This window comes from Copadichromis virginalis, linkage group LG19 (genome assembly GCF_057382275.1).
Source record: "Copadichromis virginalis isolate Kocher_CV1m ecotype Utaka linkage group LG19, C_Virginalis_male_GT1.1, whole genome shotgun sequence".
NCBI classification, from domain to species: Eukaryota; Metazoa; Chordata; class Actinopteri; order Cichliformes; family Cichlidae; genus Copadichromis; species Copadichromis virginalis.
In genome coordinates, this window is record NC_140636.1 from 36,192,155 (window position 1) to 36,217,154 (window position 25,000).

General features: G+C 47.3%; 1 protein-coding gene across 1 annotated transcript; it reads left to right on the plus strand.

Annotated features, from left to right (window-relative positions):
* Positions 1-5,339: 5,339 nt before the first annotated feature.
* On the plus strand, positions 5,340-11,555 carry LOC146686737 (uncharacterized). The gene has a single exon (XM_085440793.1). It carries the CDS (start codon positions 5,349-5,351, stop codon positions 7,794-7,796), a length of 2,448 nt encoding a protein of 815 aa, XP_085296919.1. The 5' UTR covers positions 5,340-5,348; the 3' UTR covers positions 7,797-11,555.
* The last annotated feature ends 13,445 nt before the right edge of the window (positions 11,556-25,000 follow it).

Sequence of the window (25,000 nt, forward strand, 5' to 3'; positions counted from 1 at the left end):
TTCTGCGAAAGTCCGCGTCATTCACAGACTGATCAAAGCTGTACATCACTTAAAGAATGTGACTAATGACAATTATCCTCCTTCGCTAAATAAAATAACACACAATTTAAAGACTGTCATTAAGCCAGCAGTCCCCACGAAAAAAACACAGACCAGGATTGAGGAGAACGCAAAAAATTGGGCCAGCACGACCATGATGATTCTCCGGCAACATTACACTCAGAGTGTGGAGGAGGAGATCAAATGTCTCTCTGAGTTTTCCAAACAGGATTGGGAGGGCCCATTCCAAATAGCCGCCTCCTGGGCTAGGAGGAACCTGGGCCGCCGCCTCCTACCAGACTCTCTAGAACAGGCCAGAGCTGAGATCGTAGCCAAGTGGAGTGACCTGGGACCTACCACTGCGACAGAGGAGGAGGACACCACCACGACAACTACACGGGGGCCAAGTGGTTGTGTGATGAGACTGCAGCAGGACACCATTGAACTCCTTAGCGAGGTAACGCAGCCTAATGCTATTGTCACACAAACCGCCCCGATACAGACCGGCGCTGGTCGGATGGTGACTGTTTCTGCACAGGTGCACGCCCCGCCCGCACCATGCAGAACTTCCAAAACAACAACGGCAACGATGACGGACCACGTCGCGGGGGACTGGTCGCCCTTCGGTGAGACGGAGCAGCAGCCAGAGAGGGAACCAACACCTTCCCCTCCTCTGGAGCCTTTACAACTAACGGAGCCAAATCTGGAGACTCCGAAAGACCAGAGAGTGGGCAGGCTCCTCGCCTCGCTTCAAGAGACAACATGCCAGGAACGACCACTTTCCCCCTCCACCCAAACACCGCAACCTGATCAGGTGTCACACACTGAGGTGCTGGACCTCACACAGGGGGAGTCCACCCCTATTAAGGCAAGACGCATTGGCCCTGTGAAAGGGTTTAAACCACAAACAGCTTCTCACCAGGGCCCACCTCGCAGCGGTTTAGACAGACTCAGCTCCTGTGTGCAAACTCGGCTCCAGATTCAGCCAGCAGAAGGATCACCATCTCCTCCACCATCTCTTCCTTCTTCACCGACCGTACCGGGACAGCAGGTGAGGACCCCGACCAGACATCCCAACACATACAGGAAACTGACAGACTGGCATCTACACGTCGGGGACCCCTGGCTCATCGTCGGCGATTCTAATGTTAGCAAATTGCCTCCCTTTGCAACCGACAGCCTTCAGATTGACAGTTTCCCGGGGGCTAAATGGTGGCATGCAGAGTTCATCCTACAGAAGGCCACTATTGACACTACGGTGACACATCTGATCCTGTCTTTTGGCATTAACAACAGGTCCCAGAGAGACAAAAATGTGCCTGTTCTAGAACTAAAGAGAGTCCTTAAGACAGCCCGGGAGAAATTCCCTGAGGCAGACATTTATGTGCCTGAGGTTAACTTTTCCTCTGCTCTCCCTCAGATCGAACAGGACACTTTGCTGCACATGAACACCTTTATTACAGGTTTAAAAGAGCACATCCCAGCCCTCGCCCCAGACAGCTTCTCCACAGAAGATGATGATGTTCACTGGTCGCTTGAAACTGCAGAGGCAATGCTTCAGCACTGGGAGAAGTATGTAAATGGGGAAGCCCCACAAGCCTGAGACGGGAGGGGTCAAGTGATTTACATGTTGTAAATGGTGTCATGAACTTGTCCAAAAAATTCCGTCCTTCCATTGCTCAGCGGACCCTACTGAATAGAGGCCTGACTTTTATCCCCACAAAAGGCTATAACAAAAATCTAAAATTACAGTGTAAATATGACATTCAGCAGTACCATAGGAGGATCAAATTGGCTGCCTTTTATGGAGATAAAAATGAGTCTCGATCTCAGCCCTTCACTCCAAAATCATACTGGTCACCACCCAACGCTCAGCTTCCATCCCAAATTCTTAATTTGATCAAAACAGATAATGAATATTTTCAAAACCACTTTAATATAGGACGACTTAAGTCCAATTTGACAGTAGAAGAGATAAAGGCCCTAACAGAATTGAAAGGAAATAAACAAATTATCATTAAACCAGCAGACAAGGGAAGCGCAGTCGTAATTTTGGATAGAGAACAGTATTTGGAGGAAGGCTACAGACAATTGAACGACAAAACATACTATTTGAAACTAAAAAAACCCATTTACCACGAAACAATACCACTTGTGGAAAAGATTATTAATAACTTGAACCAAAAGAAATTTATAAACCTAAAACAAAAGACCTATTTACTGGGCTCCGCTGAGCCAAGAGGAAGGCTTTTTTACATGCTGCCTAAGATCCACAAGGATCCGGCGAAATGGAGTGTCCCCTTTCAGGTGCCCCCAGGACGACCAATCGTTTCAGACTGTGATAGTGAGACGTATTATACAGCTGAATACCTGGACCATTTCCTGACTCCTTTATCCACAAAACATGCAAGCTATATCAAAGATACATATGATTTTGTGGATAAAGTGAAGCAAATAGAAGTCCCCACTGATGCTTTTCTGTTTTCCATAGACATTGACAGCCTTTACACAAACATTGACATTGGTGAAGGCATTGACTCCATTAAGAGAGTCTTTCAAAGATACCCGGATAAGAAAAGGCCAGAAAAAGAATTACTACAACTTTTAGAAATAAACCTCACAAGGAACGATTTTGAATTCAATGGTGACTTCTATTTACAAATCAAGGGGACAGCTATGGGGAAAAAGTTTGCCCCAGCATATGCGAATATTTTCATGGCAGAGTGGGAGACCTCTGCACTAAATAAGTGTATCAAAAAACCGCTGTACTACTATCGCTTTCTGGACGATATCTGGGGAATTTGGCAGCATTCTGAGCAGGATTTTGAGGTGTTTTTGAAGATTTTAAATGACCACAATGCCTCTATCAAGCTCAAATCAACCATCAATAAAACTTCTATTGATTTTCTGGATACGACCACATTCAAGGGCCCAAATTTCCTCAATGACCACAAATTGGATATTAAAGTTTTTTTTAAACCCACAGATACACATGCCCTGCTATTTAAAACCAGCTTCCACCCCAAACACACATTTGCAGGGATAATTAAATCCCAACTATTGAGGTTCCACAGAATCTGTACACAACAGACTGATTTTGGAGCTGCTGTCAAAATTCTATTCTCTGCTCTCTCCAGTAGGGGGTACTGTTGGTCTTTCTTAAGGAAATGTTTTAACTCCTTTCTACATACCAAACCAGTGGATGTGTCTCCTCTACTTCCAGTGGTCATCACCTATGCTCCTTGCACCTGTAAAATGGTCAGAGTTTTTAAGAACAACTTCCAGAAACTGACTCAGAATGTACAGCCACTTCAGAATCACAGGGTTATTGCAGCCTTCAGGAGACATAAAAACTTGGGCGACCTCCTCATTAGGGCCCAAATCTCACCTCTCTCTGAGCCCAGGCACAGAACCCAGGGGCAATTTTTCCAGCACCGCAAATGGGTACGCAGTCACTCCAATGGTACTGTTTTTCGATCAATGTGCAAAGGGACCCCGAAATCCAGGAACTGTGTATATTTAATTACATGTAAAAAGTGTGGAATCCAGTATGTGGGAGAAACAGGAAATACACTCTTGACTAGATTTACCCAACACAGACACAATATTACACAAAAAAAGAACACTCATACTTACCTGGTAAAGCACTTTTTACTCCATGGCTGGGCATCTGTCACAGCGACGGCAATCCAGGTGAATTCGAGGTGGACAACACAGCAGAGGAAGAGAGCGGAGAGGATCTGGATGGCCAAATTGGATACAATTTATCCAAAAGGCCTTAATGAGAAGGGATTTGGAAGGAGTTAATCCCAGAGATTGTATATAGTTACTGTATCACATTCTGATTTATCATTACTGTCTCTCATGTTGTATATTTCAACTCTTTGTAAAAATTAACTGGGGAACAGACTACCCCTGCAACTGGCCCTAATCCTAACCTTAGTGGACCCTATACAAATATTAATTCCGGCCCTAAACCTAACCTAATCCCTAATGGGACTGAATATCCCCCTTTCCTTGGGATGGGCCCTAAACCTAACCTCAATAGACCCTGTGCAGAGTGTGTTTGGGGCCCTAAACCTAACCTTAATTTACCCTGGACAGGGTGGGATTTGATCCCCAGCTCTAACCTTCCCCTGCTCCTCTTTACCTCTCCTCCCTCCACCTTTTAACCCCATCCATGGGATTCCACTTTAAAGCTCCTTTGAGTGAGATTGGGGTAATCCTGGACACCCGAGACGGGAACAGGTACGGTCTGTGCATTGGAGCCCGGCCCCCTTCGGGGTCCGTGCTCCCAATTTTGATTTCCCCTAACCGGCCTGTGCCGCCTGCTCGCCCGCTTGGGTTCTCCGGGACCCCCACCTGATGTTTCCCCCTAAAAAAGGAAAAAGAGATTAATACACTTATCATTGTACAATATGACTACACTGATATGAGAGACTGTTTATCTATGTTCTCCTATAGGAGCCAGGATAACCTTTTAACCCCTGCATGAGCTGAGGGATGTTTTAGTTCACGGATTTATTGTCTGGAACTGTCAATTTACAGTGTACCATTTTCATGTTATGTATATACTTACTGTGATCGCTCACGGAATTATTGGTACAAACTCACTTTACAGACAATATATTATTAACCTGAAATGTTTCTTTGGTGGATGAGATACCCCATGGAATATTGTACTGTATAACATTACATATGACTGTAAGTTTCATATCTCCATATGATGAAGAGACTAATGCCAGCCGGCTTCCACACCCATATGTAAATAGAAAAAAAGTTTTTTATGTGTGTGCCGCGGACATTCAATGTTCCAGAGGTCCATGAAAGCAACAGGTGTGGGTGCGACCAATCAGAACCCCGATCTCACAAGGACTTTTGATTTGAACTATGTGTGGGCTACTGATTGGTGCGAAAGCGCGGTCACCCTAAGCATTGTGGGAAGTGTGGTCCGACCCACACGCAAACTGTATGGACGCTTCTTGTACAGCACGCAATCTGCACCGGACAATCATATTTGGACTTTTTTGCTTCTATTTGGACTTCTTTAATTCTGTAGCAAGCCAGCCTGAAGAAGGTTTATCCAAGACCGAAACGTCGCGACCTTGGCTTGTATTATATGGTTTTTGTATATATTTTTTGTATATACCTTTTACACTTTGTTTTATTGAATTTGAGCAATAAAAATACGCTCATTTATCATAAAGTCGGTAGCACGAGTCATCCGTGGGCGCAGCATCGCCTAGCATTACCTACACGACCGGTGGAGAAGAGAGGTGGTAGCTAAAGCCATCAGTGGCGGTACAACCATGCCCACGTTCACAACGGATGACCAGTGGACCGTTGTTCGGCGGCGCAGAGACCGGAGAAGAGATCGCGGCTGGGCAGCAGAGGGGTACGCACGCAGGTCCCCCCGCCGCAGCAGTTATCCATCTCGTACAGGTCGGATGACCTACGCGGCCGCCGTGAGAGGAGAACACCGCAACGGTGAGCGACACTTCCCCCACGCACCACAGCGGAGATGGGAGGAAGAGCGGCCCGCGACAGACCGCTATGCAGCCGAACGGTGGAGCCGCAGAGGAGAGCGCGGCTGGACAGCCGTGGAGGACACACGCAGACCGCCCAGACACAGCAGTTATCCATCTCGAGAGGCTCGGAGAACCTACGCGGCGGTCGTAAGGGGAGAACATCGCAGCGGTGAGCGACACTTCTTCCACGCACCACAACAGAGATGGGAGAGAGAACGGCCCGCGACGGACCGTTATGCAGCCGAACAGAGGGGTCGGGGAGGAGAGCGCGGCTGGACAGCCGTGGAGAACGCACGCAGACCGCCCCGACACACCAGTTACCCGTCTCGAGAGACTCGGGGGATTCATGCAGCGGCCGTGAGAGAGGAGCACCGCGGTGATGATCCGGATTTCTTCCACGCGCCACAGCGACGTCAGAGGGGACGACAGCAGACGACAGGTCGCTTTGCAACCGGACCAGGGAATCGGACCGGACGGGACCGACGCTTTGAACGGAGACCAGCTCAGGACAACCGGTATGTGAGAAACACTCGAATTGAACGAGCTGGTCCTCCTGTTCATAAAATACCGTCGGAGGATCCAGACTTTTCTGCGAAAGTCCGCGTCATTCACAGACTGATCAAAGCTGTACATCACTTAAAGAATGTGACTAATGACAATTATCCTCCTTCGCTAAATAAAATAACACACAATTTAAAGACTGTCATTAAGCCAGCAGTCCCCACGAAAAAAACACAGACCAGGATTGAGGAGAACGCAAAAAATTGGGCCAGCACGACCATGATGATTCTCCGGCAACATTACACTCAGAGTGTGGAGGAGGAGATCAAATGTCTCTCTGAGTTTTCCAAACAGGATTGGGAGGGCCCATTCCAAATAGCCGCCTCCTGGGCTAGGAGGAACCTGGGCCGCCGCCTCCTACCAGACTCTCTAGAACAGGCCAGAGCTGAGATCGTAGCCAAGTGGAGTGACCTGGGACCTACCACTGCGACAGAGGAGGAGGACACCACCACGACAACTACACGGGGGCCAAGTGGTTGTGTGATGAGACTGCAGCAGGACACCATTGAACTCCTTAGCGAGGTAACGCAGCCTAATGCTATTGTCACACAAACCGCCCCGATACAGACCGGCGCTGGTCGGATGGTGACTGTTTCTGCACAGGTGCACGCCCCGCCCGCACCATGCAGAACTTCCAAAACAACAACGGCAACGATGACGGACCACGTCGCGGGGGACTGGTCGCCCTTCGGTGAGACGGAGCAGCAGCCAGAGAGGGAACCAACACCTTCCCCTCCTCTGGAGCCTTTACAACTAACGGAGCCAAATCTGGAGACTCCGAAAGACCAGAGAGTGGGCAGGCTCCTCGCCTCGCTTCAAGAGACAACATGCCAGGAACGACCACTTTCCCCCTCCACCCAAACACCGCAACCTGATCAGGTGTCACACACTGAGGTGCTGGACCTCACACAGGGGGAGTCCACCCCTATTAAGGCAAGACGCATTGGCCCTGTGAAAGGGTTTAAACCACAAACAGCTTCTCACCAGGGCCCACCTCGCAGCGGTTTAGACAGACTCAGCTCCTGTGTGCAAACTCGGCTCCAGATTCAGCCAGCAGAAGGATCACCATCTCCTCCACCATCTCTTCCTTCTTCACCGACCGTACCGGGACAGCAGGTGAGGACCCCGACCAGACATCCCAACACATACAGGAAACTGACAGACTGGCATCTACACGTCGGGGACCCCTGGCTCATCGTCGGCGATTCTAATGTTAGCAAATTGCCTCCCTTTGCAACCGACAGCCTTCAGATTGACAGTTTCCCGGGGGCTAAATGGTGGCATGCAGAGTTCATCCTACAGAAGGCCACTATTGACACTACGGTGACACATCTGATCCTGTCTTTTGGCATTAACAACAGGTCCCAGAGAGACAAAAATGTGCCTGTTCTAGAACTAAAGAGAGTCCTTAAGACAGCCCGGGAGAAATTCCCTGAGGCAGACATTTATGTGCCTGAGGTTAACTTTTCCTCTGCTCTCCCTCAGATCGAACAGGACACTTTGCTGCACATGAACACCTTTATTACAGGTTTAAAAGAGCACATCCCAGCCCTCGCCCCAGACAGCTTCTCCACAGAAGATGATGATGTTCACTGGTCGCTTGAAACTGCAGAGGCAATGCTTCAGCACTGGGAGAAGTATGTAAATGGGGAAGCCCCACAAGCCTGAGACGGGAGGGGTCAAGTGATTTACATGTTGTAAATGGTGTCATGAACTTGTCCAAAAAATTCCGTCCTTCCATTGCTCAGCGGACCCTACTGAATAGAGGCCTGACTTTTATCCCCACAAAAGGCTATAACAAAAATCTAAAATTACAGTGTAAATATGACATTCAGCAGTACCATAGGAGGATCAAATTGGCTGCCTTTTATGGAGATAAAAATGAGTCTCGATCTCAGCCCTTCACTCCAAAATCATACTGGTCACCACCCAACGCTCAGCTTCCATCCCAAATTCTTAATTTGATCAAAACAGATAATGAATATTTTCAAAACCACTTTAATATAGGACGACTTAAGTCCAATTTGACAGTAGAAGAGATAAAGGCCCTAACAGAATTGAAAGGAAATAAACAAATTATCATTAAACCAGCAGACAAGGGAAGCGCAGTCGTAATTTTGGATAGAGAACAGTATTTGGAGGAAGGCTACAGACAATTGAACGACAAAACATACTATTTGAAACTAAAAAAACCCATTTACCACGAAACAATACCACTTGTGGAAAAGATTATTAATAACTTGAACCAAAAGAAATTTATAAACCTAAAACAAAAGACCTATTTACTGGGCTCCGCTGAGCCAAGAGGAAGGCTTTTTTACATGCTGCCTAAGATCCACAAGGATCCGGCGAAATGGAGTGTCCCCTTTCAGGTGCCCCCAGGACGACCAATCGTTTCAGACTGTGATAGTGAGACGTATTATACAGCTGAATACCTGGACCATTTCCTGACTCCTTTATCCACAAAACATGCAAGCTATATCAAAGATACATATGATTTTGTGGATAAAGTGAAGCAAATAGAAGTCCCCACTGATGCTTTTCTGTTTTCCATAGACATTGACAGCCTTTACACAAACATTGACATTGGTGAAGGCATTGACTCCATTAAGAGAGTCTTTCAAAGATACCCGGATAAGAAAAGGCCAGAAAAAGAATTACTACAACTTTTAGAAATAAACCTCACAAGGAACGATTTTGAATTCAATGGTGACTTCTATTTACAAATCAAGGGGACAGCTATGGGGAAAAAGTTTGCCCCAGCATATGCGAATATTTTCATGGCAGAGTGGGAGACCTCTGCACTAAATAAGTGTATCAAAAAACCGCTGTACTACTATCGCTTTCTGGACGATATCTGGGGAATTTGGCAGCATTCTGAGCAGGATTTTGAGGTGTTTTTGAAGATTTTAAATGACCACAATGCCTCTATCAAGCTCAAATCAACCATCAATAAAACTTCTATTGATTTTCTGGATACGACCACATTCAAGGGCCCAAATTTCCTCAATGACCACAAATTGGATATTAAAGTTTTTTTTAAACCCACAGATACACATGCCCTGCTATTTAAAACCAGCTTCCACCCCAAACACACATTTGCAGGGATAATTAAATCCCAACTATTGAGGTTCCACAGAATCTGTACACAACAGACTGATTTTGGAGCTGCTGTCAAAATTCTATTCTCTGCTCTCTCCAGTAGGGGGTACTGTTGGTCTTTCTTAAGGAAATGTTTTAACTCCTTTCTACATACCAAACCAGTGGATGTGTCTCCTCTACTTCCAGTGGTCATCACCTATGCTCCTTGCACCTGTAAAATGGTCAGAGTTTTTAAGAACAACTTCCAGAAACTGACTCAGAATGTACAGCCACTTCAGAATCACAGGGTTATTGCAGCCTTCAGGAGACATAAAAACTTGGGCGACCTCCTCATTAGGGCCCAAATCTCACCTCTCTCTGAGCCCAGGCACAGAACCCAGGGGCAATTTTTCCAGCACCGCAAATGGGTACGCAGTCACTCCAATGGTACTGTTTTTCGATCAATGTGCAAAGGGACCCCGAAATCCAGGAACTGTGTATATTTAATTACATGTAAAAAGTGTGGAATCCAGTATGTGGGAGAAACAGGAAATACACTCTTGACTAGATTTACCCAACACAGACACAATATTACACAAAAAAAGAACACTCATACTTACCTGGTAAAGCACTTTTTACTCCATGGCTGGGCATCTGTCACAGCGACGGCAATCCAGGTGAATTCGAGGTGGACAACACAGCAGAGGAAGAGAGCGGAGAGGATCTGGATGGCCAAATTGGATACAATTTATCCAAAAGGCCTTAATGAGAAGGGATTTGGAAGGAGTTAATCCCAGAGATTGTATATAGTTACTGTATCACATTCTGATTTATCATTACTGTCTCTCATGTTGTATATTTCAACTCTTTGTAAAAATTAACTGGGGAACAGACTACCCCTGCAACTGGCCCTAATCCTAACCTTAGTGGACCCTATACAAATATTAATTCCGGCCCTAAACCTAACCTAATCCCTAATGGGACTGAATATCCCCCTTTCCTTGGGATGGGCCCTAAACCTAACCTCAATAGACCCTGTGCAGAGTGTGTTTGGGGCCCTAAACCTAACCTTAATTTACCCTGGACAGGGTGGGATTTGATCCCCAGCTCTAACCTTCCCCTGCTCCTCTTTACCTCTCCTCCCTCCACCTTTTAACCCCATCCATGGGATTCCACTTTAAAGCTCCTTTGAGTGAGATTGGGGTAATCCTGGACACCCGAGACGGGAACAGGTACGGTCTGTGCATTGGAGCCCGGCCCCCTTCGGGGTCCGTGCTCCCAATTTTGATTTCCCCTAACCGGCCTGTGCCGCCTGCTCGCCCGCTTGGGTTCTCCGGGACCCCCACCTGATGTTTCCCCCTAAAAAAGGAAAAAGAGATTAATACACTTATCATTGTACAATATGACTACACTGATATGAGAGACTGTTTATCTATGTTCTCCTATAGGAGCCAGGATAACCTTTTAACCCCTGCATGAGCTGAGGGATGTTTTAGTTCACGGATTTATTGTCTGGAACTGTCAATTTACAGTGTACCATTTTCATGTTATGTATATACTTACTGTGATCGCTCACGGAATTATTGGTACAAACTCACTTTACAGACAATATATTATTAACCTGAAATGTTTCTTTGGTGGATGAGATACCCCATGGAATATTGTACTGTATAACATTACATATGACTGTAAGTTTCATATCTCCATATGATGAAGAGACTAATGCCAGCCGGCTTCCACACCCATATGTAAATAGAAAAAAAGTTTTTTATGTGTGTGCCGCGGACATTCAATGTTCCAGAGGTCCATGAAAGCAACAGGTGTGGGTGCGACCAATCAGAACCCCGATCTCACAAGGACTTTTGATTTGAACTATGTGTGGGCTACTGATTGGTGCGAAAGCGCGGTCACCCTAAGCATTGTGGGAAGTGTGGTCCGACCCACACGCAAACTGTATGGACGCTTCTTGTACAGCACGCAATCTGCACCGGACAATCATATTTGGACTTTTTTGCTTCTATTTGGACTTCTTTAATTCTGTAGCAAGCCAGCCTGAAGAAGGTTTATCCAAGACCGAAACGTCGCGACCTTGGCTTGTATTATATGGTTTTTGTATATATTTTTTGTATATACCTTTTACACTTTGTTTTATTGAATTTGAGCAATAAAAATACGCTCATTTATCATAAAGTCGGTAGCACGAGTCATCCGTGGGCGCAGCATCGCCTAGCATTACCTACACGACCGGTGGAGAAGAGAGGTGGTAGCTAAAGCCATCAGTGGCGGTACAACCATGCCCACGTTCACAACGGATGACCAGTGGACCGTTGTTCGGCGGCGCAGAGACCGGAGAAGAGTTCGCGGCTGGGCAGCAGAGGGGTACGCACGCAGGTCCCCCCGCCGCAGCAGTTATCCATCTCGTACAGGTCGGATGACCTACGCGGCCGCCGTGAGAGGAGAACACCGCAACGGTGAGCGACACTTCCCCCACGCACCACAGCGGAGATGGGAGGAAGAGCGGCCCGCGACAGACCGCTATGCAGCCGAACGGTGGAGCCGCAGAGGAGAGCGCGGCTGGACAGCCGTGGAGGACACACGCAGACCGCCCAGACACAGCAGTTATCCATCTCGAGAGGCTCGGAGAACCTACGCGGCGGTCGTAAGGGGAGAACATCGCAGCGGTGAGCGACACTTCTTCCACGCACCACAACAGAGATGGGAGAGAGAACGGCCCGCGACGGACCGTTATGCAGCCGAACAGAGGGGTCGGGGAGGAGAGCGCGGCTGGACAGCCGTGGAGAACGCACGCAGACCGCCCCGACACACCAGTTACCCGTCTCGAGAGACTCGGGGGATTCATGCAGCGGCCGTGAGAGAGGAGCACCGCGGTGATGATCCGGATTTCTTCCACGCGCCACAGCGACGTCAGAGGGGACGACAGCAGACGACAGGTCGCTTTGCAACCGGACCAGGGAATCGGACCGGACGGGACCGACGCTTTGAACGGAGACCAGCTCAGGACAACCGGTATGTGAGAAACACTCGAATTGAACGAGCTGGTCCTCCTGTTCATAAAATACCGTCGGAGGATCCAGACTTTTCTGCGAAAGTCCGCGTCATTCACAGACTGATCAAAGCTGTACATCACTTAAAGAATGTGACTAATGACAATTATCCTCCTTCGCTAAATAAAATAACACACAATTTAAAGACTGTCATTAAGCCAGCAGTCCCCACGAAAAAAACACAGACCAGGATTGAGGAGAACGCAAAAAATTGGGCCAGCACGACCATGATGATTCTCCGGCAACATTACACTCAGAGTGTGGAGGAGGAGATCAAATGTCTCTCTGAGTTTTCCAAACAGGATTGGGAGGGCCCATTCCAAATAGCCGCCTCCTGGGCTAGGAGGAACCTGGGCCGCCGCCTCCTACCAGACTCTCTAGAACAGGCCAGAGCTGAGATCGTAGCCAAGTGGAGTGACCTGGGACCTACCACTGCGACAGAGGAGGAGGACACCACCACGACAACTACACGGGGGCCAAGTGGTTGTGTGATGAGACTGCAGCAGGACACCATTGAACTCCTTAGCGAGGTAACGCAGCCTAATGCTATTGTCACACAAACCGCCCCGATACAGACCGGCGCTGGTCGGATGGTGACTGTTTCTGCACAGGTGCACGCCCCGCCCGCACCATGCAGAACTTCCAAAACAACAACGGCAACGATGACGGACCACGTCGCGGGGGACTGGTCGCCCTTCGGTGAGACGGAGCAGCAGCCAGAGAGGGAACCAACACCTTCCCCTCCTCTGGAGCCTTTACAACTAACGGAGCCAAATCTGGAGACTCCGAAAGACCAGAGAGTGGGCAGGCTCCTCGCCTCGCTTCAAGAGACAACATGCCAGGAACGACCACTTTCCCCCTCCACCCAAACACCGCAACCTGATCAGGTGTCACACACTGAGGTGCTGGACCTCACACAGGGGGAGTCCACCCCTATTAAGGCAAGACGCATTGGCCCTGTGAAAGGGTTTAAACCACAAACAGCTTCTCACCAGGGCCCACCTCGCAGCGGTTTAGACAGACTCAGCTCCTGTGTGCAAACTCGGCTCCAGATTCAGCCAGCAGAAGGATCACCATCTCCTCCACCATCTCTTCCTTCTTCACCGACCGTACCGGGACAGCAGGTGAGGACCCCGACCAGACATCCCAACACATACAGGAAACTGACAGACTGGCATCTACACGTCGGGGACCCCTGGCTCATCGTCGGCGATTCTAATGTTAGCAAATTGCCTCCCTTTGCAACCGACAGCCTTCAGATTGACAGTTTCCCGGGGGCTAAATGGTGGCATGCAGAGTTCATCCTACAGAAGGCCACTATTGACACTACGGTGACACATCTGATCCTGTCTTTTGGCATTAACAACAGGTCCCAGAGAGACAAAAATGTGCCTGTTCTAGAACTAAAGAGAGTCCTTAAGACAGCCCGGGAGAAATTCCCTGAGGCAGACATTTATGTGCCTGAGGTTAACTTTTCCTCTGCTCTCCCTCAGATCGAACAGGACACTTTGCTGCACATGAACACCTTTATTACAGGTTTAAAAGAGCACATCCCAGCCCTCGCCCCAGACAGCTTCTCCACAGAAGATGATGATGTTCACTGGTCGCTTGAAACTGCAGAGGCAATGCTTCAGCACTGGGAGAAGTATGTAAATGGGGAAGCCCCACAAGCCTGAGACGGGAGGGGTCAAGTGATTTACATGTTGTAAATGGTGTCATGAACTTGTCCAAAAAATTCCGTCCTTCCATTGCTCAGCGGACCCTACTGAATAGAGGCCTGACTTTTATCCCCACAAAAGGCTATAACAAAAATCTAAAATTACAGTGTAAATATGACATTCAGCAGTACCATAGGAGGATCAAATTGGCTGCCTTTTATGGAGATAAAAATGAGTCTCGATCTCAGCCCTTCACTCCAAAATCATACTGGTCACCACCCAACGCTCAGCTTCCATCCCAAATTCTTAATTTGATCAAAACAGATAATGAATATTTTCAAAACCACTTTAATATAGGACGACTTAAGTCCAATTTGACAGTAGAAGAGATAAAGGCCCTAACAGAATTGAAAGGAAATAAACAAATTATCATTAAACCAGCAGACAAGGGAAGCGCAGTCGTAATTTTGGATAGAGAACAGTATTTGGAGGAAGGCTACAGACAATTGAACGACAAAACATACTATTTGAAACTAAAAAAACCCATTTACCACGAAACAATACCACTTGTGGAAAAGATTATTAATAACTTGAACCAAAAGAAATTTATAAACCTAAAACAAAAGACCTATTTACTGGGCTCCGCTGAGCCAAGAGGAAGGCTTTTTTACATGCTGCCTAAGATCCACAAGGATCCGGCGAAATGGAGTGTCCCCTTTCAGGTGCCCCCAGGACGACCAATCGTTTCAGACTGTGATAGTGAGACGTATTATACAGCTGAATACCTGGACCATTTCCTGACTCCTTTATCCACAAAACATGCAAGCTATATCAAAGATACATATGATTTTGTGGATAAAGTGAAGCAAATAGAAGTCCCCACTGATGCTTTTCTGTTTTCCATAGACATTGACAGCCTTTACACAAACATTGACATTGGTGAAGGCATTGACTCCATTAAGAGAGTCTTTCAAAGATACCCGGATAAGAAAAGGCCAGAAAAAGAATTACTACAACTTTTAGAAATAAACCTCACAAGGAACGATTTTGAATTCAATGGTGACTTCTATTTACAAATCAAGGGGACAGCTATGGGGAAAAAGTTTGCCCCAGCATATGCGAATATTTTCATGGCAGAGTGGGAGACCTCTGCACTAAATAAGTGTATCAAAAAACCGCTGTACTACTATCGCTTTCTGGACGATATCTGGGGAATTTGGCAGCATTCTGAGCAGGATTTTGAGGTGTTTTTGAAGATTTTAAATGACCACAATGCCTCTATCAAGCTCAAATCAACCATCAATAAAACTTCTATTGATTTTCTGGATACGACCACATTCAAGGGCCCAAATTTCCTCAATGACCACAAATTGGATATTAAAGTTTTTTTTAAACCCACAGATACACATGCCCTGCTATTTAAAACCAGCTTCCACCCCAAACACACATTTGCAGGGATAATTAAATCCCAACTATTGAGGTTCCACAGAATCTGTACACAACAGACTGATTTTGGAGCTGCTGTCAAAATTCTATTCTCTGCTCTCTCCAGTAGGGGGTACTGTTGGTCTTTCTTAAGGAAATGTTTTAACTCCTTTCTACATACCAAACCAGTGGATGTGTCTCCTCTACTTCCAGTGGTCATCACCTATGCTCCTTGCACCTGTAAAATGGTCAGAGTTTTTAAGAACAACTTCCAGAAACTGACTCAGAATGTACAGCCACTTCAGAATCACAGGGTTATTGCAGCCTTCAGGAGACATAAAAACTTGGGCGACCTCCTCATTAGGGCCCAAATCTCACCTCTCTCTGAGCCCAGGCACAGAACCCAGGGGCAATTTTTCCAGCACCGCAAATGGGTACGCAGTCACTCCAATGGTACTGTTTTTCGATCAATGTGCAAAGGGACCCCGAAATCCAGGAACTGTGTATATTTAATTACATGTAAAAAGTGTGGAATCCAGTATGTGGGAGAAACAGGAAATACACTCTTGACTAGATTTACCCAACACAGACACAATATTACACAAAAAAAGAACACTCATACTTACCTGGTAAAGCACTTTTTACTCCATGGCTGGGCATCTGTCACAGCGACGGCAATCCAGGTGAATTCGAGGTGGACAACACAGCAGAGGAAGAGAGCGGAGAGGATCTGGATGGCCAAATTGGATACAATTTATCCAAAAGGCCTTAATGAGAAGGGATTTGGAAGGAGTTAATCCCAGAGATTGTATATAGTTACTGTATCACATTCTGATTTATCATTACTGTCTCTCATGTTGTATATTTCAACTCTTTGTAAAAATTAACTGGGGAACAGACTACCCCTGCAACTGGCCCTAATCCTAACCTTAGTGGACCCTATACAAATATTAATTCCGGCCCTAAACCTAACCTAATCCCTAATGGGACTGAATATCCCCCTTTCCTTGGGATGGGCCCTAAACCTAACCTCAATAGACCCTGTGCAGAGTGTGTTTGGGGCCCTAAACCTAACCTTAATTTACCCTGGACAGGGTGGGATTTGATCCCCAGCTCTAACCTTCCCCTGCTCCTCTTTACCTCTCCTCCCTCCACCTTTTAACCCCATCCATGGGATTCCACTTTAAAGCTCCTTTGAGTGAGATTGGGGTAATCCTGGACACCCGAGACGGGAACAGGTACGGTCTGTGCATTGGAGCCCGGCCCCCTTCGGGGTCCGTGCTCCCAATTTTGATTTCCCCTAACCGGCCTGTGCCGCCTGCTCGCCCGCTTGGGTTCTCCGGGACCCCCACCTGATGTTTCCCCCTAAAAAAGGAAAAAGAGATTAATACACTTATCATTGTACAATATGACTACACTGATATGAGAGACTGTTTATCTATGTTCTCCTATAGGAGCCAGGATAACCTTTTAACCCCTGCATGAGCTGAGGGATGTTTTAGTTCACGGATTTATTGTCTGGAACTGTCAATTTACAGTGTACCATTTTCATGTTATGTATATACTTACTGTGATCGCTCACGGAATTATTGGTACAAACTCACTTTACAGACAATATATTATTAACCTGAAATGTTTCTTTGGTGGATGAGATACCCCATGGAATATTGTACTGTATAACATTACATATGACTGTAAGTTTCATATCTCCATATGATGAAGAGACTAATGCCAGCCGGCTTCCACACCCATATGTAAATAGAAAAAAAGTTTTTTATGTGTGTGCCGCGGACATTCAATGTTCCAGAGGTCCATGAAAGCAACAGGTGTGGGTGCGACCAATCAGAACCCCGATCTCACAAGGACTTTTGATTTGAACTATGTGTGGGCTACTGATTGGTGCGAAAGCGCGGTCACCCTAAGCATTGTGGGAAGTGTGGTCCGACCCACACGCAAACTGTATGGACGCTTCTTGTACAGCACGCAATCTGCACCGGACAATCATATTTGGACTTTTTTGCTTCTATTTGGACTTCTTTAATTCTGTAGCAAGCCAGCCTGAAGAAGGTTTATCCAAGACCGAAACGTCGCGACCTTGGCTTGTATTATATGGTTTTTGTATATATTTTTTGTATATACCTTTTACACTTTGTTTTATTGAATTTGAGCAATAAAAATACGCTCATTTATCATAAAGTCGGTAGCACGAGTCATCCGTGGGCGCAGCATCGCCTAGCATTACCTACACGACCGGTGGAGAAGAGAGGTGGTAGCTAAAGCCATCAGTGGCGGTACAACCATGCCCACGTTCACAACGGATGACCAGTGGACCGTTGTTCGGCGGCGCAGAGACCGGAGAAGAGATCGCGGCTGGGCAGCAGAGGGGTACGCACGCAGGTCCCCCCGCCGCAGCAGTTATCCATCTCGTACAGGTCGGATGACCTACGCGGCCGCCGTGAGAGGAGAACACCGCAACGGTGAGCGACACTTCCCCCACGCACCACAGCGGAGATGGGAGGAAGAGCGGCCCGCGACAGACCGCTATGCAGCCGAACGGTGGAGCCGCAGAGGAGAGCGCGGCTGGACAGCCGTGGAGGACACACGCAGACCGCCCAGACACAGCAGTTATCCATCTCGAGAGGCTCGGAGAACCTACGCGGCGGTCGTAAGGGGAGAACATCGCAGCGGTGAGCGACACTTCTTCCACGCACCACAACAGAGATGGGAGAGAGAACGGCCCGCGACGGACCGTTATGCAGCCGAACAGAGGGGTCGGGGAGGAGAGCGCGGCTGGACAGCCGTGGAGAACGCACGCAGACCGCCCCGACACACCAGTTACCCGTCTCGAGAGACTCGGGGGATTCATGCAGCGGCCGTGAGAGAGGAGCACCGCGGTGATGATCCGGATTTCTTCCACGCGCCACAGCGACGTCAGAGGGGACGACAGCAGACGACAGGTCGCTTTGCAACCGGACCAGGGAATCGGACCGGACGGGACCGACGCTTTGAACGGAGACCAGCTCAGGACAACCGGTATGTGAGAAACACTCGAATTGAACGAGCTGGTCCTCCTGTTCATAAAATACCGTCGGAGGATCCAGACTTTTCTGCGAAAGTCCGCGTCATTCACAGACTGATCAAAGCTGTACATCACTTAAAGAATGTGACTAATGACAATTATCCTCCTTCGCTAAATAAAATAACACACAATTTAAAGACTGTCATTAAGCCAGCAGTCCCCACGAAAAAAACACAGACCAGGATTGAGGAGAACGCAAAAAATTGGGCCAGCACGACCATGATGATTCTCCGGCAACATTACACTCAGAGTGTGGAGGAGGAGATCAAATGTCTCTCTGAGTTTTCCAAACAGGATTGGGAGGGCCCATTCCAAATAGCCGCCTCCTGGGCTAGGAGGAACCTGGGCCGCCGCCTCCTACCAGACTCTCTAGAACAGGCCAGAGCTGAGATCGTAGCCAAGTGGAGTGACCTGGGACCTACCACTGCGACAGAGGAGGAGGACACCACCACGACAACTACACGGGGGCCAAGTGGTTGTGTGATGAGACTGCAGCAGGACACCATTGAACTCCTTAGCGAGGTAACGCAGCCTAATGCTATTGTCACACAAACCGCCCCGATACAGACCGGCGCTGGTCGGATGGTGACTGTTTCTGCACAGGTGCACGCCCCGCCCGCACCATGCAGAACTTCCAAAACAACAACGGCAACGATGACGGACCACGTCGCGGGGGACTGGTCGCCCTTCGGTGAGACGGAGCAGCAGCCAGAGAGGGAACCAACACCTTCCCCTCCTCTGGAGCCTTTACAACTAACGGAGCCAAATCTGGAGACTCCGAAAGACCAGAGAGTGGGCAGGCTCCTCGCCTCGCTTCAAGAGACAACATGCCAGGAACGACCACTTTCCCCCTCCACCCAAACACCGCAACCTGATCAGGTGTCACACACTGAGGTGCTGGACCTCACACAGGGGGAGTCCACCCCTATTAAGGCAAGACGCATTGGCCCTGTGAAAGGGTTTAAACCACAAACAGCTTCTCACCAGGGCCCACCTCGCAGCGGTTTAGACAGACTCAGCTCCTGTGTGCAAACTCGGCTCCAGATTCAGCCAGCAGAAGGATCACCATCTCCTCCACCATCTCTTCCTTCTTCACCGACCGTACCGGGACAGCAGGTGAGGACCCCGACCAGACATCCCAACACATACAGGAAACTGACAGACTGGCATCTACACGTCGGGGACCCCTGGCTCATCGTCGGCGATTCTAATGTTAGCAAATTGCCTCCCTTTGCAACCGACAGCCTTCAGATTGACAGTTTCCCGGGGGCTAAATGGTGGCATGCAGAGTTCATCCTACAGAAGGCCACTATTGACACTACGGTGACACATCTGATCCTGTCTTTTGGCATTAACAACAGGTCCCAGAGAGACAAAAATGTGCCTGTTCTAGAACTAAAGAGAGTCCTTAAGACAGCCCGGGAGAAATTCCCTGAGGCAGACATTTATGTGCCTGAGGTTAACTTTTCCTCTGCTCTCCCTCAGATCGAACAGGACACTTTGCTGCACATGAACACCTTTATTACAGGTTTAAAAGAGCACATCCCAGCCCTCGCCCCAGACAGCTTCTCCACAGAAGATGATGATGTTCACTGGTCGCTTGAAACTGCAGAGGCAATGCTTCAGCACTGGGAGAAGTATGTAAATGGGGAAGCCCCACAAGCCTGAGACGGGAGGGGTCAAGTGATTTACATGTTGTAAATGGTGTCATGAACTTGTCCAAAAAATTCCGTCCTTCCATTGCTCAGCGGACCCTACTGAATAGAGGCCTGACTTTTATCCCCACAAAAGGCTATAACAAAAATCTAAAATTACAGTGTAAATATGACATTCAGCAGTACCATAGGAGGATCAAATTGGCTGCCTTTTATGGAGATAAAAATGAGTCTCGATCTCAGCCCTTCACTCCAAAATCATACTGGTCACCACCCAACGCTCAGCTTCCATCCCAAATTCTTAATTTGATCAAAACAGATAATGAATATTTTCAAAACCACTTTAATATAGGACGACTTAAGTCCAATTTGACAGTAGAAGAGATAAAGGCCCTAACAGAATTGAAAGGAAATAAACAAATTATCATTAAACCAGCAGACAAGGGAAGCGCAGTCGTAATTTTGGATAGAGAACAGTATTTGGAGGAAGGCTACAGACAATTGAACGACAAAACATACTATTTGAAACTAAAAAAACCCATTTACCACGAAACAATACCACTTGTGGAAAAGATTATTAATAACTTGAACCAAAAGAAATTTATAAACCTAAAACAAAAGACCTATTTACTGGGCTCCGCTGAGCCAAGAGGAAGGCTTTTTTACATGCTGCCTAAGATCCACAAGGATCCGGCGAAATGGAGTGTCCCCTTTCAGGTGCCCCCAGGACGACCAATCGTTTCAGACTGTGATAGTGAGACGTATTATACAGCTGAATACCTGGACCATTTCCTGACTCCTTTATCCACAAAACATGCAAGCTATATCAAAGATACATATGATTTTGTGGATAAAGTGAAGCAAATAGAAGTCCCCACTGATGCTTTTCTGTTTTCCATAGACATTGACAGCCTTTACACAAACATTGACATTGGTGAAGGCATTGACTCCATTAAGAGAGTCTTTCAAAGATACCCGGATAAGAAAAGGCCAGAAAAAGAATTACTACAACTTTTAGAAATAAACCTCACAAGGAACGATTTTGAATTCAATGGTGACTTCTATTTACAAATCAAGGGGACAGCTATGGGGAAAAAGTTTGCCCCAGCATATGCGAATATTTTCATGGCAGAGTGGGAGACCTCTGCACTAAATAAGTGTATCAAAAAACCGCTGTACTACTATCGCTTTCTGGACGATATCTGGGGAATTTGGCAGCATTCTGAGCAGGATTTTGAGGTGTTTTTGAAGATTTTAAATGACCACAATGCCTCTATCAAGCTCAAATCAACCATCAATAAAACTTCTATTGATTTTCTGGATACGACCACATTCAAGGGCCCAAATTTCCTCAATGACCACAAATTGGATATTAAAGTTTTTTTTAAACCCACAGATACACATGCCCTGCTATTTAAAACCAGCTTCCACCCCAAACACACATTTGCAGGGATAATTAAATCCCAACTATTGAGGTTCCACAGAATCTGTACACAACAGACTGATTTTGGAGCTGCTGTCAAAATTCTATTCTCTGCTCTCTCCAGTAGGGGGTACTGTTGGTCTTTCTTAAGGAAATGTTTTAACTCCTTTCTACATACCAAACCAGTGGATGTGTCTCCTCTACTTCCAGTGGTCATCACCTATGCTCCTTGCACCTGTAAAATGGTCAGAGTTTTTAAGAACAACTTCCAGAAACTGACTCAGAATGTACAGCCACTTCAGAATCACAGGGTTATTGCAGCCTTCAGGAGACATAAAAACTTGGGCGACCTCCTCATTAGGGCCCAAATCTCACCTCTCTCTGAGCCCAGGCACAGAACCCAGGGGCAATTTTTCCAGCACCGCAAATGGGTACGCAGTCACTCCAATGGTACTGTTTTTCGATCAATGTGCAAAGGGACCCCGAAATCCAGGAACTGTGTATATTTAATTACATGTAAAAAGTGTGGAATCCAGTATGTGGGAGAAACAGGAAATACACTCTTGACTAGATTTACCCAACACAGACACAATATTACACAAAAAAAGAACACTCATACTTACCTGGTAAAGCACTTTTTACTCCATGGCTGGGCATCTGTCACAGCGACGGCAATCCAGGTGAATTCGAGGTGGACAACACAGCAGAGGAAGAGAGCGGAGAGGATCTGGATGGCCAAATTGGATACAATTTATCCAAAAGGCCTTAATGAGAAGGGATTTGGAAGGAGTTAATCCCAGAGATTGTATATAGTTACTGTATCACATTCTGATTTATCATTACTGTCTCTCATGTTGTATATTTCAACTCTTTGTAAAAATTAACTGGGGAACAGACTACCCCTGCAACTGGCCCTAATCCTAACCTTAGTGGACCCTATACAAATATTAATTCCGGCCCTAAACCTAACCTAATCCCTAATGGGACTGAATATCCCCCTTTCCTTGGGATGGGCCCTAAACCTAACCTCAATAGACCCTGTGCAGAGTGTGTTTGGGGCCCTAAACCTAACCTTAATTTACCCTGGACAGGGTGGGATTTGATCCCCAGCTCTAACCTTCCCCTGCTCCTCTTTACCTCTCCTCCCTCCACCTTTTAACCCCATCCATGGGATTCCACTTTAAAGCTCCTTTGAGTGAGATTGGGGTAATCCTGGACACCCGAGACGGGAACAGGTACGGTCTGTGCATTGGAGCCCGGCCCCCTTCGGGGTCCGTGCTCCCAATTTTGATTTCCCCTAACCCTAACCCCCAACCCTAACCCTACCCTAACCCTAACCCCTAACCCCTAACCCTAACCCTAAATCTATCCTGATTTCTGTTGTTTTTCCCTCATCTCTGAGCCGCTGAGTGTGAGTGTGTGTGTGTGTGTGTGTGTGTGTGTGTGTTGACAGAGAGAGAGAGAGAGAGAGAGGGAGAGATACAAAGGAATGTAATTCAAATTTTGCACTTCAGACCTTACAGTGTGTGTGTGTGTGTGTGTCTGTCTTTTACACAAAAAATGCACTTGCAACAACTTTAATATGGAATGTACTGGACTTCCCAGCTAGGCGCCCTCCTGTGGACGACAGGTGCAATTGATTGTCAAAAGCAGATATCTAACACCTTCTGACACTTTGTACCGCATTGAGCCAGCAGAGGGAGCCCCCCTGGTTCAATCCCAGTTGCACAGCAGTTGTGACCAGCTTCTGTCTGTGTGCTTTGGTGTGTGTGAGTGTGTGTGTGTGTGTGTGTGTGTGTGTGTTGACAGAGAGAGAGAGAGAGAGAGAGAGACAGAGAGAGAGAGAGAGAGAGAGAGAGAGGGAGAGATACAAAGGAATGTAATTCAAATTTTGCACTTCAGACCTTACAGTGTGTGTGTGTGTGTGTGTGTGTGTGTGTGTGTGTTGACAGAGAGAGAGAGAGAGAGAGAGAGAGAGAGGGAGAGATACAAAGGAATGTAATTCAAATTTTGCACTTCAGACCTTACAGTGTGTGTGTGTGTGTGTGTGTGTGTGTGTGTGTCTGTCTTTTACACAAAAAATGCACTTGCAACAACTTTAATATGGAATGTACTGGACTTCCCAGCTAGGCGCCCTCCTGTGGACGACAGGTGCAATCCCAGTTGCACAGCACTTGACCAGCTTCTGTGTGTGTGTGTGTGTGTGTGTGTGTGTGTGTGACAGACAGACAGACAGACAGACAGAGAGGGAGATTCAAAGCATCAGGACCAGGAGATGACACAGTGCTCCAAAGGCCTGGTTCTGCTGCCTCCTCCTCCACCCACCTGCTGCAGACGCTTCTGTGAAGGGAAACTGCTACATGTTATGTCACCGATCCCTGCCATGCTGCGTGTCTAACGACCCGGCAGGGCCTGCTGAGTACAGTGGTGGTGGAATCGGCCCGATCGGACACTCCTATCTGCCACTTTGACCTTTTTATTCCGTCAAATTTGGACCCATTTACACCAAGTCCAGAACCGTTGGTGCTATCGACATGGGGTCTTCACCAGCGCGTGCGGAGCGGCAGAAAATCCCCACGTAGACACCACTTTCATCCCTCTACGACACTTACTTTCCCAGTTATTCCATTTTATTCCGTCAAGCTCTGGCTAAATCCCCTTAACCTAACCAACCCTAATCATACCTGCATTTGTCCACTGGAGGGAGACAAAAACACCAAGCTCTGAGATTCAAATTTTGAACTGCAGACCTCACAGTGTCTGTGTGTGTGTGTGTGTGTGTGTGCGCTTTGGTGTGTTTGCTTTGGTGTGTGTGTGTGTGTGTGTGTGTGTGTGTGACAGAGAGAGAGAGTGACACTTGCTGTGTATTTAAGAAACAAACGCTCAAAGAAACCAAACAGAATGACACAGGCAGAAAGACACTGTTTTATTTTGGTAACCAATGATGCATTTCTTCTCCGCTTGTACAGTGCACCCTGAAGCCGTGTGTGGACCAGGAGATCAGCAGAACAGGAACCACAGAGCGTCAGCGGCAGACATCCAAGCTGCACAGGGCACACGCAGCACCAGGCAGAATTAATGACGTCCCTGATCCACAGCTCAAGCCCAGCCACCCGCTGCCTCCTCGCCGCCTCCTCCCGGGACCTTCAAGGACCACCCACCAGCCACTGGTACACATTCCAATCTTACACAATGGCCCCAGCATCACAGGGCATCTCCTGACATTAAAATCTATCCTGATTTCTGTTGTTTTTCCCTCATCTCTGAGCCGCTGAGTGTGAGTGTGAGTGTGTGTGTGTGTGTGTGTGTGTGTGTCTCTCTCTCTTTTACACAAAAAACACATGTCAGTTGTTAAGGAAAATGTTATAAAACACTTCTTCAGTAAAGACTCAGAGAAGAGAAACACACAGAACTTCTTGCTAGCAAGGGCAGCCTCCACTCTAAGAGACTCCAGTGAGAGAACTGCCCCGGTCTTTATTTTATACT